The 19,636-nt window shown below is 44.0% G+C and overlaps 1 protein-coding gene across 1 annotated transcript in view; it reads right to left on the bottom strand.

Annotated features, from left to right (window-relative positions):
• Positions 1 to 19,636, bottom strand: part of SPRED2 (sprouty related EVH1 domain containing 2) — a 59,765-nt gene that overhangs the window by 26,168 nt on the left and 13,961 nt on the right. Inside the window, exon 2 of the mRNA XM_082302746.1 lies at positions 409 to 586. Coding sequence (XP_082158872.1) covers positions 409 to 586 — 178 coding nt within the window. The remainder of the gene's footprint in view (positions 1 to 408; positions 587 to 19,636) is intronic.

Here is a 19,636-nt window from a genome sequence, read left to right as displayed (position 1 = left end):
CAGCATAAATAATTCATGGCCCTTTTAAAAGGCTTGCACTGCATTACTCAGTGCAATGTGACTGGCTTCATGGGCTCTTTACACTTCAATTCACTTCTCACTTACCCCCGCGCTAGGTCTAAGAAAAAAAAGGAAAAAGCCACAGGCCCTCTTTCATTCAAAGGGGATCTTTGCACGTGGATGTCAAAAATTTACCTGCTCCTTCCAGGTGGCATTATGCCAGCCTAGGTAGCAAAAGATGGCAATTCTAGATGAGAATGGGTTTGTTTTGTCCAATCTGGTATTACTTGCATATGGCTGGTTTTTTTTTTTTTTTTTAAAAAAAAACTTGCACAAGAATACAATGGCAATAGATTTGGGATAATTCTCATTATAAGAACAGACAAAAGTTGAATTAGGGTCTATTACCAGTTTGTCTTTCTGCCTTTCACCATGGATTAGAAATCCACTTCTTCCATTGCCCTCCGGGTACGTGACCTTGCAGACGCCAACTCTACTGAGACCGCCTCCTTCTTGCGGCAACCATCCCCCACTGGAGTCATCTCGGGTCATAACCACAGCTTTGACTCGCACAATATAGCTGTCACTGCAATGGCAACAAAACAAAAACAGAACCTTTTGTGAGCATCACAGTCACATCGCAGTGGTTTTTCTTGAGGGTGGTACTTAGATGGTGCTGTGCTGACCCCAGCGAAGAGTTTCTGCCCAGGATGGAAGTCCACCTCTGTCATGGATGGCCTGGAACACTCAAGCTACCGTAGGAAAGAGACCCACCAACCTGCTGGGTTTCCAGATGTCAACACACAGATCAAACAACCCATGGTCCCTGACACTCTTTGCCTCATGAAGCCACGTACAGGGACCAGGAGAGCGGGGTGAACCAGGCACCACCCCAAGCCCAACTCCCACTTTGGGACATTAGGTTTTCAAAGTGCTGGAAGAACACATGGAGCTCAAATAACCCATGAACAAAACGTTTCAAGGTTTCTGTGATCAAATTTGTGAAGCGGGCTTTGGAAGACGATGCTCAAATTCCTCCACATCTGGGACAGTTTTATGGGGAAAACCCCACAAAGGTGGCTCCATCTGGTACCTCAGATGAAAAGAGATGGGAATCAGCTCAGCTCAGGTCATCAGGACCATACCATGTCCCTGAAATAATTTCACCAGCATTTCAAGGGGCTGAGAAAGGCAGAGCGTCATAACCTCACAAGAAACTATTCTGGAAGCACCTAAAATCTGGGGATAATTCAGATGCCCACCACAAGGGCTCAGAAGAGCCCCCACAGTGGGAGACTCCAGGCCTCCTCCTGTACCCTTTCCACAAAGCAGTCACTCCATTATCTGCTGGGGACATCACCAGGGTCATCTGGAAGCAGAAAAGCCCCTACGGAACACAAGCAAAAGCCACACACCTTGCATGGAATATACAACAGACTGCAAGCTAAAATGGGTTGTCCCCAGCACAGAACTGTTGGGAAATACCCAAATTAGCTTTTCTGTCCTCATGCTGACGCTGCACCAGTGCTGCCCATCACGTGCTGGACACTGATTAACACAGAGATGCTGAGGACAGCGCTGACAGCTGTGACGCCCCGGCAGGGAGGTCACCACGACGTGCTTGGATGGCAGCCATGCACAACCATGGCACTGTCAGCTGCAGAGCTGCTGAGGCACCCAAAGGTGCCCACAAAGCTGCTGCAGGGCCCTCAAACCTGGGAACATCAACAGGGGTGAAAAAAAGGGATGTGCAAAGAAAAGTGCCCAGGGACTGTCCATCTCCAGGCTACCAGGTGACCTCCCCAGGAGAAGCAAGATCAACACACAGAGGGCTCCAAGAGGCAGCCTTTCAAAATGACAGGTATCATCCTTTATGGAGAGAAATTCCTTCCTGAGAAAAGCTCTGTATCCAGGTATTTTCCCAGCATCCTGTACAGCATGACAAGCAGTAGTAGCTTTCTTCATCCTGCACTAGGTAGAACTGCCTCATTTTCAGACATTATTTTTGCAGCAATTCAGGTGCTAGTTCTTCAGTTCCAAGCTTCCCTCTCTCTAACACGACCAGATTTAGCATCTAAGCAAGCAGCCTCACGGATCCTACCTGAAGGCAGTCTGAGGACAAACCAAGGGAAGCAGTGAGCATCTTCTGGGACCAGCTTATCTCTTCTGCAGCTACACAGATCTCACAAAACACATGCTGCAATTTTCTCTTCACAGCCTTTATTTTATGGATGTGCCAACTTTCTCGCTGGACCTACATAATGACAGGAGTGCACAGATGCTAGAAGTTCATCCCCTGCTGCCTGAGTACTTTGCACTGGCTGATAAAAAGCTTTCCAACACACTCTGATACACGGCCACAGCTGAAACACACAAAGTATTCACAGAACTGAGAAACTATGTTTTTAAGAATATTTTTGCTTGAGTCCTTAAAGCAGCTTCCTGGTACAGTAAACAGGGCAAGTGTGTCCATAAATAGATCGTTACCTTTTTATATTTTAATGAAAACCTGTTTCTAGATTTTACAGTAGCAACGTTAATCTCCTGACTTCCTGATACTCAGAAATAAGCAAAATACTTCAGCTAATTTCCTACTGTGCAAAAATTGAGCTGCTTCCATCCAAGACAGTTTTTGTTTTCTTCTCTGTACCTCTCCCATATAGTCTATAAGGATTAGCAATTAGCAGATGAAGTAAAAAGAAAGCCAACTATACATTTCTGTATCTTTCTACTTATTCCCCAAGGATACTTTCTGGACTTATTTTTAGCTCTCTTCTGAAGTCGGAGCCACTCAATACGACCTTCCCTCCCATCCTCCCACAAAAGTCATCCACAGAAACTGCTGCTTCTCCTTCCACACTTGAAAATTGCCACTGGCATTATAGCTTCCTGCCGGATTTACCATTCACTTTTATGGCAGCACTTGGAGCCTTTGGCTGCCCCAAAAGTAATGCCGTTTTCAGTTACTTTGCTGCAGAAACTGTCCACTTAAAGGAAAATTAAGCAAGTAGCAGCTACTTGGTACTTTGTGACTCCTGCCAGTTATTTACACATTTCTATCACCTCTCAGTTAATTCTCTAGGCTCACAATTACACTTGAGTATTACTGGATACCTATTCATTAAACTTAGGAGCCCTGACCATCGCTGCCCATTGTAACGACAACCTGGTGGGGCACACAGCCACACGGTTTTCGTCTTCATATCCACATCTATCCATGACCTGTGGCCCTTACAAACTGCCCCTGCACGCTGAGAGAACACCATTTAAACTGTGTTCTTCCCATCCTGAAGAGCAACCTCCTTAAGTTTATTAAGCCAGAAAATCTAGTTTCCACTCCCCTACCATGGCAAGATGACCTCTGTTCCCCTATTAGACAAGAGCCTTGTCCAGCAGAAGGGTTCACCTTTGGCAGGGCAGGCAGAGCTCTGGCTCCATTAACGTAATCCCTTGGCACGCTTTCCTGCACGATCAAAAGTCACCAGTGACGCTGGGCTCCCTGCAGAGCCCCATCCCCACTCCTGCTCTGCTCCAGCCACAGGCACGTTTCCCAAAGTGCAACCTGTGCCAAGGGACTCGGAAAAAAGAAAGGAAAGGTAGAAGGAAAGGAGGTTGTTAAGGGTTCTTAGGGCTTGACATCTTGGTTTAATCACTGGATTAGGACTCAGAAGCTGCATGTTGAATTTTCAAGCCTACACACAGCTTCCTCCAGTCTTCTATGTCTAAATCCTGCCTGCTGTTTCCATCCACAAGCCTAGAATAGGCAATGCTTCTTTCTCTCATGCCAGTGTTGATAAATACTTGGGAGGTACTCAAATATTTCAGTTCCATATAAGGACCTCGCTTCCTTAGTGTAAAAGCTGTTTATTTTCTTTGCTATTTAATTTTACACGACTGCATCAAGGCTCTGGCTGGTTCCAAGTGTTCCAAATCCTGACGAGCAAAGGAGCGATCTGCAAATCCCATGTGCGTGCCACTGATGAAACGTTGGTGCACTGGAGTAGCAGAATAACCACATTCAAGCCATCCACCTGCATTTTTGGCATGGCAGCTGTGCAATTTGACTCTTTCACAAGAAACGGTTAATGAGGTATGTGAAAATATTTGGTCCATAGCTAAAAATGCAAGTTAGAGAAAACCCCACAGTAGCCTTAGTTCCCCTTGTTTTATTGGATCCTTGAAACTTTTAAGACTGCTCTAATTGTTGGATTTATTTCATGCAAACTATTCTTAATTATGGTCTTAAATGCTATCTTAACCCTACAGAGTTGTCTTCAACAGCCTTAAAAGCTTGGGAAGAAAGTATCTGAAGGGATTACCCAGCTGCAATGGCAGGCAGCCAGTATGTTCCAGAGCTGCTCCAGGTTGTCTGCCTGCCCCGCCCTGAGTAAAAAAAAAAAAACCAGAAAGAACTTGGGGAGTAAAGGTAGCACTGAAAAGCACGTGTTGTTTTCATTGGAAGGAAAAAGAGAACTCTTTAAAAATTATAGCTCGTGGGTATGCATATATATCTACAAAAGTAGAAAAGAGTGTGTGCATGTATAAGTGCTCTTCCGGAGGACATAGAATTTTCGTAAACAAGAAGGGAACTGAATATTACCTCTGTCATCACTGAACCCTGGTTGCAGTAGCTGTAAGTCCAACTCACAGAGCATCTGTGTGCCTAAGAGACAGGTGACATTTAAAGCTGATAGAAGTGCTGCCCCCAGCATGCACACAGTGGCTGCCATCATCCTGTGCTCTCGGACATGAGCCACATCACCTCCAGCAACACCAGCAGGGGACAAAGACATGAACCCCTTGGATGGCCAATGGGGGCTTATGGCTGCAATCCTTCATCCAGGACTAAACACCAAGCAATTCACTCCTTAGTTAAGGCTTTATTTTCACCACTGTCTTCGTAAAAGGAGGGTCAAAGCAGACAACTCCCTTCCACCAGCTGCTCTTCTTTTCCACTTTGCTTCCAAAGCAGCAACTGCAAATACCATCCAAGATGTCTAAAAATCCCAAGGGGGAAAAAAAAAGTAGTCCAATCCACCACATTTACTACTTTTTTCTGAGTCACATCTAGCATCTAAAACACTTCACAGACACCTTCCATAACTCAGTAATGTTTTTCCCTCTAGCCAAGCTACTTGATCAAAATATAAGCTTATAAACTTCCACGCTATTGCTGCCATAAGGCACTTTGGTATTTCCTCCCTTCCCAACTCAACAGCTACAAGGCCAGGAGAGATTCAGGTCTCAGAAAAAAAGGTAATTGCATATAATGGGTTTCAACATTATGGATTTCTGTCTTTTAATGCACGCATCTACATTCCCAGATCCCAGGTTTCAGGGAAGAGCCAAAAGGACAGCAGGAGGCTGCTAATGGAACAGCAGCAAAAGTCAGGCTGTTCAGCTGAACGAGGCACATAAACACAATTTAAACGATCTAAATCCAAACAAATGTAACTTTACAACTACTGGGGCATAACCTGTCTCTGGCTGACCTGGATGTATTTCACAGCGCCAGGTATTTTCCCTGCCCCAGCAGCTCTGACAGCTGGAGTTAAAGCCATCCCATCCTGCCCAGGTGATTGCTGCAGGTTATATTGTAAGGATCCTCTCTGCAGTTCATCCCACAGCCAGAAAGCAGGGACATTTTGGTGGAAGACATGAAAAGCTGCCATTTTTGGAGTCCCACTTCCTTTATCTGTTGGTTGGTTCGTGAACCTTCTAGCAAGGGTGATGTATCTGCAGATGATAACCAGCATTTTCTTCTTCAAATCCTAACTTACCAATTTCTTTGAAAGAAACCTTCTGAGTGCATGCAGCTACAGCAAATTAAGTTGATATTTCCATACCATTTAGATTTCCAGCAGGTTTGAAACTTTTTCATTAAATATCACCAAGAAAAAAAGACATCTGTGTCTCTCTGGCCAGATCAAATGTTAGAATGGAATCTGAAGAAAACCATGGAAAACCTCCCAAAAGTCTTCCTTGCCCTCACCTCTGCATCATATCAGGAAAAAAGAACCACTCTACCTGTAACCCAACTCTTGTATAACCAATTTGCAACCTGTATTTTTCTGCCTTTCAAATACCAGCAGAATAAAAGAGCATCTGGGAAATTTTAGTTTCCACACAGTCAGAGTAAATACAAACAATTCAGTCTCCACATTTCTTGCTCCAGAGATGCTGGTTGAGTCTAGAGCAGCCCCAAGGGCAAAATGAAAGAGGGGTCAGGTCTCCACAGCCAGTGTTCAGCAAGACTGGGTTTGCTTCCAGCACTGCAGTGCATCCAAAAATCCTCCATAGGAAAAACTAATAGCAGTTTTGGTTGGTCTGGTTTTTTTTTTTTTTCCAGAAGAAAAAGGACTTCTCAAAAAACCAAGACACCTGCAACAACCCAGCTGCCCGCCTCCACATCTCCCTTAAATGCCGAGGCAGTGAGGAACAAAGGAATCCTTTCACCAAAACGTTTGTTCAACATTTAAGGCTGATTTTATTGAGTTTACGAGAAACAGCTCTATCCTAACTAGCTCAAATGGGATTTCATAATCCCGTAATTAGTTCAGGTCCTTCCAGGAAGTACATGAGAATTCATTCCTGAAATACATATATACATATATATATTCAAAAATATATGTATTATGTAGTCCTGCATGGATTAAATCAATTTTTTTCTGACCAGCATAACATCTTTTCCTGTGCCAGACTTGCCCAGTGATCCCCACAAAGTGCTTACATGTGGAGAAAACCTCAAGTGAATTGGAAGCAGCTTTTTAGGGAAAAAAGCTGGCTTACAAGCCAGCTGATAGGCAAGCAAAGATTCACTGATGCAGCTCAAGCGCACAGAATTTAAAGTCTCTCCCCAGAAATCAGCTTATTACACAAACAATATTGAATTAAAATTAAAGTCTAATGGCACTGGGGCAGATTAACTTACGACTTGTGTCTGTATTGAAGCATTTATGTAACATTGTTGAAACTGTGCTAGAGCTACCAAAAGCCACAGCCAATTTTGTTACAAAAAGACCCAAAACAGTATTTTGATTTTTTTTCTGCTAAAAGGTAGCCATGACATCACTGGGACATGCACACTAATGACAAAACTTTTAATGAGCAACCATTCAAGGGAAGCTCTCAAAAAAGACTTTCCTTCAAATTTGTTGCAACAAATGGTTATAGCTGCACATGGTGGCACGTCTTGAAAAGTTAAAAGGGACAGCATAATAAATTTGAATTATTTGCCCTGCACCTCATGCAGTACAGGCAAGAGTTGCAGCCTCAAGTCCTCCTATTTTCGTGCAAGGGTACAAAATATTAAGATTACAAGGAAGCTAATTAGCACTATCATTTACAGTAATGACTAATAAATTGTTGTTGCATGACAGATGGTATTTGTTTTATATCACGTGTAAGATAAGCAAAAATCACACTGAAGTTTAGCCAGCCAAACAGGTAGATTCATAAGATCTGCATCCTGAATTGATTCCCCCCACCTCAAAAAAAAGCCACAACCAAGTTCTGCCCTAATTTTTTTCCTAGCATAAACTGACCATAAGCACTCCATTACTGCTATCCTATGTTAGCTAATAAATAGCAATATTTAGCAAAATAACTCCCTAACACACAACCACAGAAACTGCATTCCAGAAAAATGATTATGTCTGCACACAAACATATACAGAGTATTCCTGTAAACTCAAAGTTTACAAAGAAAAGAAAGAAAATCGCTCACCCAAAGGAAGTTGAATTTTCCCCCACTCTCCTCCATTTTGATCAGTGGAGACTACAACAATATTTACCCCTCTGTAAACATCCTCAATGACACGTATGTTATAACTATGAAGAGTAGATAATATTTTGCAAATATTAAAGAAATAAAATAATTCTGTGACTCAATTCCAGCTGGGTCTGTATCAGAGGAGAGGTGAGGGAGTAAGCCTCTAAATCTAAAGGGTTTTCATCTTTTGCCAGAGAAATAAACATAAAAAAGAAGACATTCTTGGCTATATCAAAACCAGCATGCACATTGTTTTTGCCTTCAACCTCTCTTTAAATCCCCTACTCCATCAAATGTCCATGGAGAGGGACAATAAGGGAAGCAGCTTCGCAGGCAGCATCTATTTTTCCTATTGGTATTTAAAGAAAGGGTGAATGTTGAACCATTAGTTCTGAAAAAAACCTGATATGTAACTATAAATGAAAGGCTGTGTTTCACAGAAGAATTCATACATATTCACTGATAAATCATATGCTGATTTAGACAACATTCAGAAGGGCTGTGGGGGCAGATGGGGGAAGGCGGAGGAAAAAAACGCCCAAGAGTAAAAAATATGGAATCATATGCATCCAGAGCACACTTACCTGCTGGGGGATGCCATTTCCTCTACATGTTAAACCTTTACTGCTCCATTTTACCACCATTGCCACCGCCAGCCTCCCTGCCTGCACTGGTTACCCCGTGTCCCAGCTGGCTGCTGCCGGGCAGGCAAGCGGCTTCCCCCCATTCGTGATTCAGTCTCCTTGAGGGATGTGCTGCATTGTGCGGGGTGAGTCATCCCAGAGGTATTCTGCACATTACAGCCCCAGCCGGACCATTACTCATTCGCAATATCCTCCTGGCTCGGAAGAGCACATCGACCAAAGATCCTTGTTTCCCCACCCCGGTTATAGGCTGGAAAAAAAATAAAATAATTATGATACAGCTGCCATAAACTCATGATGGGGGTGTTTAGCAGCAGCTGATGGGGCAAACGTGCTGCCGACAGGCTGCCCCAGCCCAGCAGGCATGTCACCCACGCACCCAGGGCTGCAAACAGGTCCAAAGTTGAACGCAGGTGTCATTTCCTCTGGTAGCCTGTCAGCACTTTATACCCAAAAGCTGCCAACACAGCACTGGGACCAAGGGTCCAAACCACTCAAAAGGTTTGGAGGAAGCGCTCAGCCTCCCAATGTGTCTGCCTCCATCACAACTTTTAATGGGGTTTTAAATACTTCCAGTGGGCAACGAGCTGGTATCAGCTATAGATCCTCATACACCCCACCTTTGCTGGCAGCCCACACAACTGAAGTGCCAACAGTGACATCCCTGCACACAAGCTTCGTTTTGGACACTTGGTCTCAAATGCTCCCTTGCTGCTCAGAAACCTTCACAACTGCTGGAACCCCTCACTCAGCCAGGGTGCCATGCATGTCCCCAAAAGTTCTATGATGATCCCCAACGTATTCTCATTAAAGCAGAAATGTTGCTCAAGAAATGCCTCAGCACCAACAAGAAGAATAAAAATTGTGACACTGGGGCTCTGAAAGCAGCTTCTAAAAATACCTGTCCAGTTTCTGAACTAATCTATGCTGATGATTAGGCATGAGGGCAGAAGAAAGCTAACTAAGTGTTTCCAGGCTCAGCTGCTTCTGTCTGCCTCAAACCCAAACGGTTTCAATCCTGATTTGGGACAAAAATCCTTTTTTCCTCAAGGTGGAGAATGGTGACCAAGGTGATGTTGCCTGCAAGCATCCTTTAGAGGACAGCCACATCCCTACTTTACAGACACTGGCAACCTAAAATCACATGTGCTCCTGAAAACTTCATGCTTGGACCATGGAAATGTTGAGCTAAGGACCAACGAGGCTTGAACCCAGCTTCAGTGAGCAGGCACCAGGCTGCATGGAGGATGCTGGGACATCAGAGGGGGTTGGACTAGATGGCCTTTAGAGGTTCCTTCCCATCCAAACTATTTTGATTCCATGACATTCCAAGTCACTAACATTTGTTCACTGCTTCTCTCCAGCACCCAGTGAGCACTTGTGCAGGTGCAGCTGCAGGCACCTATTTGCAGCTTGGCTGGATTTTGTCATGACAGTGGAATCAAGCCACAGTCCAAAGCCCTTGATGACCCTGATGCTCAAAGGCAACAAGCAGCATGTCAAATTTGTTACAATGGTATCAATGGACAGCTGCATTTACTGAATTTCAATATACAGCATAAAAAGATCTTTAATTTGATGGCCAAAGGGCAGTCTGTGTTAGTAGAAGTGCATTTGCAACCAGTGGGTTAACTCATCAGTCAGAGTATCATGCTATGCAAGTAATTAAAACAATAGGTGGGTTTTTTTTTTAGATTTTAACTGCACATCCCCAGTCCACATCTCATCCTATCCAGATGTGCCGGAATCTGCCACCTCACTTTCCTCTTCAAGCTCTGCAGCAACACTGCTTTTACCTTCAAATGCTTAATGCAGCACCCATCAGCTCAATCCTCATCTGTCTCCAGCAAGAACTCAGCACACAAGTCCAAAGCAACGTCAGCGAGAAAAATTCAAGAAAGCTGTCTGGCACTTTTTGCTGCAAGTCCAGTTTCTAAAGCTTTTCTCCCAAGGGACAGGGGAAGATGAAATTAGCCTCCCTGTGTAAGACAAAACTATCCTTGAATAAGCTGTGTTGTAATAAAGTTTTTGAAACAACATCTTGAGCAGTTACATCTCCCCAAAGCTTGTCTGTTTTCTTGCCTTCCTACTGGTCCGCAGACCATCCTGCCACTGGTCCTCCTAAAAACTCAAGGCTCAGCACACAGAGAGACTTGGGACTGTCAGAAGGTTCTTACCAATGAGCAACATTAACAAACAGTTCCAGCATGACCAATTACATAGGAAAGCCATCACACTGTACAGGTACCACAGTCTCGCAGCTGCTGTGGGGCAGCTCTCAGCTCATGGGACTGGGCTGAGCCACCACCTGGGTAATCTGTGCAAAGCTGCTGCTCAGCACAGCGTCAGGGGCAGGTGGGGACAAACACGGCGTGTGTGAAAATGCAAGACGGAAAAAAGCTCTCTGTTAAAATGTTACAGCATGCTCAATCCATAGGGATGGAAATTATGCCCTTGGCTTTCGTCTACACCCAGAAGCTGTTGCATCTGTCAAGAAGAACCACCAATTCATTCAGCTGGCTTCAAGCCCTGCTCCCAACAGTTTTCTCCAAAGGGAAGCAGATATCAAGCCACTGGATCAGCATCAACTGAATCACTCACTGGTTGGGTTCTCACCTTTGCACACATTCTTTAACCTTAAGGCTAAGCTAACAAACCTCAGCTCCAAGACTGGAAATGATGCTGCACTTAAAAAAACATTAATATTAAAATAATTGTTATTTTTCCCCTTAAATACTGCCCTGTCCAGTAGATTGCACACCCAACCCTACTAGCTCAGTGCTACAGTGAAATATCCTCTAAAGCTTTCTTGCAGTTCCTAGTGTGGATCGAAGAGTGGCTGTGCCAACACATGAATATTTTCCCCACTTCCCAGCAAGATTCATGCTGCTACAGGGCTCTGCTGTTAGAAATCTTAAGTAAACATTGCACCTGGGGAGCCAGCAAGGTGGTGGATCTGCCTTTTGCTGCCCGCCAGCCAACTGCAAGCATGGTTCAAAGAGCTGAGACAGTGGCTGGAGCAAGGGGAGCCCATTTTTACTGCAGCTGCTGGAGTACTTGTGGTGAGAAGAATGAAATTCGGTCACCTTGTTAATAGCAGTCATGTCAATGGGCTGAACTTCTGCAGCAAAACATTAACAGAGTGCCCAGGACCAAGCCCTGGCAGTGGTGAACTGGGCACAAAGATGTCTCTGCACTCATTTCCAGCGCAGTGTGAAGTGTTTGAGTATCTGTAGGCCCAGGTCCACTTTGGGAATACTGAAACTTGTTATGCCTCATCCTCTGGGAACACCAGGCTACCCACCTTAGGTGTAGCATTCAAGATTAACCACAGCAGTACTGCCTGAGCACTGCTTGCTGTGCCTTGTAAGAGGTAAAGAAGGTCACTTTTCTCCATTTTTGTTTAAATTTAAAAAAATAACAAAACCCAAAATAGAACAAACAAAAAAAACCCCCAACAAATCAAAATCCCCCCTAAACAAACAACAAACCCAAACAAAAGACTTCATAAACATGATCAGTGTAGTTTTATGCCCAGCACTTGAGAGACACCCGTTTCACTCATGCTGTCCCTGTTGTCCACAAAGCTTTCTTGAACACCGGGTTTATTAAGCTGTGTTGTAGGGAAGAGCAGAATGTATGGCAAAAAAATAGGAAAAAGAGCACAAAAGTAGATCCTTAGGAAGGACTTCAGACATTTTACGATATGGTTTAGGCTGCTGAACATTCTGGGAGCACCAAAATGCTCCTCCCTACATATCATGACCATGTTTTCCCTATTTTGAATGTCATTCTCATAGATGAATGGACCTTTGTACATATGTCTGACAACAAAAAAATGACCCCAGCATAGATGGGTATTCCCAGCCAGGATCTGGGTGGAGGCCATATGGATTTCATTTCCCTGCAGACAGATCAAAGGAAAACGCCAAGAGCGTCTTACTTGACTCCAAATAAACATCCATGACCAGAAAAGAGGTTACACAAATGACATGCACCAAGCTCCTCCACGCCGGAAAAGCCTCATGTGCTTTTCTTCTAATTAAACCCTTCCTCCATGGCTCCTAATTGATACCTGGACAAACAGCTGTAATGTATCTCCAGGAAAGCTAACCCTGTACTTTGCCTTACTTGTGTGACATGGCCTCAATCATCACACAGCACGCTGCAAACTTTCATTTTCTTGATAGGAAACTGGTTTAAAAAACAAGCTACTGAAAAACCAAGGCCTTGCTCCTCCCTTTTTTTTTTTTGCACTTTAATACTTAGCTCAAAGTAGAGGTACTTAAGTGTGAATCTTTTATCCACTGCATCTTTGCTTTCCCTTTCTTTAGGATAAAATTTTTTTACCATGCGAGTACTCTCAGACTAATTATGCACATCCTAAACCAGATATATCATCTTGTGTCTTCTCCAATTTCTTCCCTCTAGATTTCAAATCATCTTTACTGCTCTCTGAGGGCTGGCACTATCTTCTGGAAAGCCCCCACGCCACGACTTAATACTCCACGGTAAAACCACCTGCAGACCAAGAGGCAGACACAAGGATACGATAATCTTTATCCACCTACATTCCTAAAATCACTGAAAACTCCCATAAAACCGTGCTGAGCAGCTCCAATTTCACCCTCTCAATCTGATGTTGACTGTGCTTCCTGTCAGCCAGCTCCCTGTTTTGCTGGGGACTGACTTGAACTAACCCACTTAAGTTTTCAGGATCACTCTGCTTCTCCTGTCAGTGTTAGTAAAACATTATCTTGCCCTTAAAATGTACCTTGTCCAGCTCTTCTTTTCAGTACTCTTGGGAACAAGCTGCTATTCTATAGACTTAAAGGAAGATGGTTAACGCTTATGACTCCACTTACATTTTTAGTAATGTGGGAATTATTTTATTGCTCATTTATGACAGTGATCCTCACAATCTGCCTCCTTCGGAGCACAGAAACAACACGGAGCAGGCTTCCCCTCCTGTAAAGGGTACTGCAAGTGTCACCATGCCTGCCCTGGATCAGGACATCCAGCATTAAACTATTTTCATATGGACATGCAGTGGCAGGACAAGGGGGAATGGCCTTAAGATGAAAGAAGGCAGGTTAAATATTAAAAAAAATTTCTTTATTCAGAAGATGGTGAGGCACTGTCACAGGTTGCCCAGAGAAGCAGTGGATGCCCCATTCCTGAAGTGTTCAAGGTCAGGTTGGATGGGGCTTTGAGCAACCTGGTCTACTGGGAAATGTCCCTGCCCATGGCAGGGGCTTTGGAGCAAGATGAGTTTTAAGGTCCGTTCCAAACCAAACCACTCTATGATTCTATGATTCTCTTTCTTAGTTTACTGATTTTATTATTAAAGTCCTATAGCAGGCAGAGATTTCTCACCAGTACCTTTCAGTTTCCTCTGGCCAACTGTGTGCATCTCCTAACCCCTACTTTGTTCTCCCTGCAGTCAGCTTTCCTGTTTACATCTCTGCCGTCGCTTCCCGTGCACAGCCGAAGGGCTTTGGAAAAAGGACAAACAAACAAGCGTTTCCTCAAGATGCCGGCAGTTGCGTGCCTGTGCCTCTCTCCCTACCACTGTCCTTCGCCTGGTCACAACACTGTCACATGCGTTTAATGGCTTGCATTTCCTGTGCTCTGCTTTAATAGGCAGAATCTTTTAAATGCTGAAAGATAGGGTGGTGCCAAGTGCCCGCTGAATGTGTCCCTGGCAAGAGGGATTTTGCTTGCACACAGCAGAGAAATCAATCAGGGGAAACATCTTGGGGTCATCCTCTTTTCTCATTCTGGCAGGTAAGGATGAGTTGTTCAACACACTGCATGTTCATGCTCTCACACCCATTCCTTCCAAAAAGGTTCAGCATAGGGACAGCTGGAGTCCCCAGATATATATGAAGGAGATCAAAGACTCCCATGGTCTTTCCTTTTAGCAGCAAAGATGGTGAAGCAGTTTCTCATCCTGTACCCATCAGGGTTTTTGGTACACTCACTATTAGCTGGGAGCTGCCACCTCAAATCTTCTGGATTCATTAGGGAATACCAGAACATCAGACCAAAAAAACCTGCTAACAGCTTATGCCAGTTTATTAATTTAAACGGCCACAGCACTGCTTAAAAACATCAAAACATGAACACTGAAGAGAAGCAACATTATCTTCTTGCAAAAGATTTGTGGGAAAAAAGCATCTACCTTTTATCTTTGGGTAAAGCCCAATCTATACTATCGACTTCCAATAAATTATTGAAGTATCTACAAAGGAGGAAGAAGATATACCCTGATTTCTTTTCCCTAACTTCACACTGGTTTTTCTCTGTCTCAAGCTGTGTAACAACCACTCTACGCACGTTCAGCGCATGATAATGAAACCGCGAATGTTTATCTCAATCCAAAATGGCTTCTTTTTTTTTTTTCCTCTCCTTAAACTCAGATTTAACCAGGATTTTAACTCCAAGGACAGAAGGTTGACAGGAGGTGCATGCTTACCCTTTGATGCTCCACCTATAAACTTGTTTTTTTTTTTCTTAAGGCAGTTTCATCCAGCTATAAGTCTGACTTTAGGATTTATCTGTCTCTGCCACTATGTCCATTAATACCTTGGAGCAAGAGAAATTATAGCAAGGAAGAGCCTTGGTCTGAAGATGGGTTTCTGCTGTAGTTGTGCAAAGGGAGGGCAGCTCCATGCCCAGCACTCCACTGTGATGTTTTGGCTCCCAGACAAGATGGCAGTGGAAGAGTGATGTGTCAAGACTGCCCTGCAAGGCCTCCTTTTCCACTAGAAATTAATATTAAGAGAAAACAGCAATGGCCTTCTAAGGGAGAGATGTATGCACTCACTGCCCAAAAGCAAGGTGAGTACAAACTCTGCTAAACAGTTTGCACCATGATGGGAAATCACAAGTCAACAAAACGTCTGAAAAAACCCCAAACCCAAACCAAAGAAAACTCCCATGGGCCTCTCCGAGTCTGATAAAGGGCTATTTCCACCATTAATCTGAAAGGTGGAGCAAGGACCTGCAAAATCCAGGGATGCCTTTTTATTAATTTTAGCACCATGAGGAGGCTGGTGCCCAGCCTGTGCTTCCTCCACCATGGGGACAGCCCTGGGAGCCACCAGGCCAATGCCAGGAGGATGCTGTGGATATCAACACAAGTCAGTGCATTCCGCCGCGGAAACGCGAGGCAGTGCCAGAATGAGCTCTGAGTTACAGGCCCAGCTCCAGCGGATTCAGAGATGGAGTCAGATGACGACAGCTCCATTCAAAACAGAAAGCTGAGGGGGAAAGTTGGTTACTCATCCAAATCCAATGCTCTCCTGTGGAAATGCATGGATGATGCATACCATCAATTTTGAGAGGGGAGAAATCACATTTCTCCTGTCTTCACCCTGTCCAGATGTGCTTGGGCTGCAATGAGTCCAGGGAGGACATGGGAGTTAAGTTCCCATCCAATACACACACACACACACACACACATTTTAGGAGGAATATATTTACACATTTAATGCATGTATTTACAAACTGTGTTGGGATTAGCTAAAAGTAACAAAAGTTAGTAGCGTAGCAGCTGAGAAGATTGTTTCCATCCCATTATAACAAGGCAATGCAACATGTGGATGTGCAAAACAGGCACTTCCCTGTTGACTAATGGCCAATGCTCACCTTGCTAAAGGATTAGGTGGAAATCTGTGGCTGTCTCAAGAGAAAGCCTAGGATGTAGCAGCATGCCTCTTCTGGAATTCCAGCTAACACTTGGACAGGAGTCTTCCAGACGCACTCACAACCAAGTAAATGAAGTTTAGCTGAAACAATGCTTCGCCAAAACTAACACAGTGACCTCTGGAATTTGGTGCTACTTGCAGATGTCCTAAAGGATGCCATCAATAAAATCATAAAAAAGGTACTTTTAACCCCTGGCAGTGATTCATCTAGATATCTTTTTCTAGCAAAAAGTCTTATTACTGAGGAGAGCATTTCCTATTATTTGCAGGAAAATTCAGAGGAGAACAAGCAGATACTAATTTGTTAAAAAGACAGATAAACATGTACAGGAAATACTTCTATGAAGGTCCTGATCCTCTGAAGATTAATGATCTACAGTACTGGAGACAAAACCATGACACTGAGGAAACAAGCAAACTATAAAAACAGGAAGAAGTGGAAGTTTATTTTTTTAATGTTATTTTGAGGGAATATTTGTTTTTCTGAAGCTTAAGATACCAGCAAAAACGTCCATCTGCAAGTCACACTATTCTCTATACAAAAGCAGCTGCAGTGAGTTTCCTCACCCAGGTCCCCAGAGCTGTCAGATGGGGAGGCCATCCTGCACATTACAGATCTACTGTTTCCCTAACCAACACCATTGCTCGGCTCTCACCTCATCTAAAGCCATTATGAATTGATGCATGGACAATACTCTGTAGCTGACACCAATAAATCAAGTTATTTTGCTGTTGCATTTCCCCTACAGCCACAGGGCTAGGCGTTCCCTCCAGATATGTGTTTCGGTGCATTTACTGTAACAATATTAAGGTAGCACTTGTTGGAAATGAAGGGCTTTGCCACAAACAGAAAAGCTGTTCTCGACTTTCCTGCCTTAAGTTTTTGTTCAAATGAAAATAAAACCAACACTGCTGTGAATGACAAGGATGCAGCTGGGACGTGCTTGAGGCCAACCACCACTTCTACACCAACCTGGTGGCGCAACTATTTTCAGACCAGCACAAGTCACCAAAGCTGAACAGACCCCATCACTTTGTCTGGAGGCACCAACTTTACTTCTCTCAGAAACATCTTGTGCTTGCTCATGGCAGCACCACAAGGAGCCCTCAGACTCCTGTTTTATCATACATAACTGATCTTCCTTAAGTGAGTCAGGCTGAGGCACAGCACTGTCCAGGGGTCTTCTGCTATTAAAGGAGGTGGGGAGAGTAGGAGACAGGGACCCCACATCAATTTGTCTTCACTTAAGAGCTTTTTCAAGCAACTTCTCCATCTTCTTCTTGCACAAGCCTGCAAGAAATTTAGATAATTCCCATTGGAACCAAAGCTATGCACGTGTACTCAATACCAACCTAAGAGCAGAATTCAAATCCGTCTGCAGAATTCCCAGAGCACTGAAAGCCATCAATGCAGAAAATAAGTTTAACTTAACCTGAAAAAAAGGTTTAAATATTTATGCTCCTAATATGTCCTCATCACTTCACTCTTCAGTACCATTTATAGCTGAATTATTTTTGTCCACTGAAAGTCATCCCTTTGAACTAGGGCATTCACTGTTTAAGAAATACAATTAAATTTCTGTGTTAGTTAGTGGATGTTAGTTAACTATCAGGCAGGAAATTATCTACATTAAAAATACCATCAATACCATCAGGCCTGCTTTCCACTTGGATTTGACCTCTACCACAACTGTGACAATGATGCAGATGTTATTTGTATGGTTATTGCATACAAATATATACGTATCTATATATTGGATCAAATATTAAGCAGTTGCTATTTGTCTGACACGCACTACACCAAGCCACACGCCTTCTGGTTTTGTATCAAGCAGGACAGTGACTGCCTGTAACAGTATGGTCATCAGTGGGCACCTGCCTTTTGCCAATTCACATTCCCTTTCCACATTCAAATCCTGCTGAGCTGCAGCAAACTCAACAGACCAGTCGTTACCTTTGCTACCTTTTGGGTTTGTTTGCCACACGTGTGCTCGTGTGCCAGGGTTTTATGGGACCAAATGTTCTATACCACGTCGTAGCTCCTCCTGTCAAGTACTGGTATTGGTAATTAAACAACTCACATCAGTTACAAGCAGAAATTTTAATAATAATAATAACAACAACAACAACAGACGGAGCCCACAAGCACCAGCTTCTAGGAAATCACTATCGGGAGCACTGTCAAGGTTCATGCTCTCTGGCTAATTAAGTACTTGAGGTGGTGGTAAGGAGCTGCGCCCATACACAGCGCTTGCCAAGGCTTCCTGTGTTTTGCACCCTGATGTGTCACCCAGGAAAGTCATTTCAACTCTGAAATGACACCCAGATATTCTGACTTCACCCATTCTTTGCTCCAGATGAAGGAATGAGCCACCAAAAACCCCTGTGCAATGTTTCCACAGAAGTACCGAACTCTGGCTCCTACCATTGAGGCAGATCATCAGGAGAGAGCCAACTAGCAAAATACAACAGTGTTTTCCTCCACTGTCTGCCAATACCCAAGAGACACTTTCAGAAGTCATGGACTGGCTCTTTTCAAGACCTTTTCTTCAAAGCATATAAAAATAGTAAGAAGTAACAGCAAAGCACAATAAAATGAGGGGTGCCTCATCCAGCTTCTGAGCTCTGGCAGCTCTGGTGACAGGACACAGTGTCCAGGACAGTTGTAAGCCAGATGATGCTGAAAGCATTGTTTGTTCTGGGACATCTCATGGCTTCTTCGCTTTGCACACTGCTGACTGCATGAGGCATTTCTGCCTTATCCATTAAATCAACCAGTGTTTGAGGTCCACAAGTACCTGGCACACCAATGACATCAGAAACAAAATCACAGCAACAACAACAATAAAATTCAAGCAGCTTCAAAAATCTTCATGGCACTTACAGACTCTGGACTGTCCTGCCAACCAAGTGATGGGGAACCAAGTCCTGCCAAGGTAGTGATGGGGAAGGCTGAGCTCTGGTTCCAGGGACCCCAGACACCTGTCATGCCTATAATACCAGCTGTTGCCAGTATGGAGGATGGCACAGGCACTATTTCAAAAATCCCACTCCTGGATAGCACCTGGGGCTTCCTCACAACCCTCTGCCAAGCATGTGGCACTGCAAGCTCCAAGAGACACCTCGCTTGCTTTCCTGAAATGCTGCTGTGGAATAGGCCCAGATGGCTCTGATGAGCCCAGAGGTGCTCACACTATCTCCAAATAGCTGGCTTTATTAACTTTAACCTGCATCCATGGGCTGCTGAAGGTGCTACATCCTGTTTAGATTTGTAGGGATAAAATTAAGCTTCTCCTTTGATAGGGAGTAATTTTTGCTCAGTGCCACAACGCTTGTTTGGGCAGGCTTTCTATTCACCTGGGACAAGCACGCTCTTCAAGCTTAATTAGATCACATCCCTAGCTAAAAAACTTAATAGTCAATTGAAACTTCATGCCAACCTATGGTCTGCTCTGCATGTCTCTCATGCCTTTTGTAATGGAAGTCCAAGGGTGGGAGAGCAGCGTGGG

The sequence above is a fragment of the Coloeus monedula genome, assembly GCF_965178545.1.
Source record: "Coloeus monedula genome assembly, chromosome: 2".
Classification (NCBI taxonomy): Eukaryota; Metazoa; Chordata; class Aves; order Passeriformes; family Corvidae; genus Coloeus; species Coloeus monedula.
Note: the sequence above shows the minus strand (reverse complement) of the source record. Positions and strands in the feature narration are given on the sequence as shown.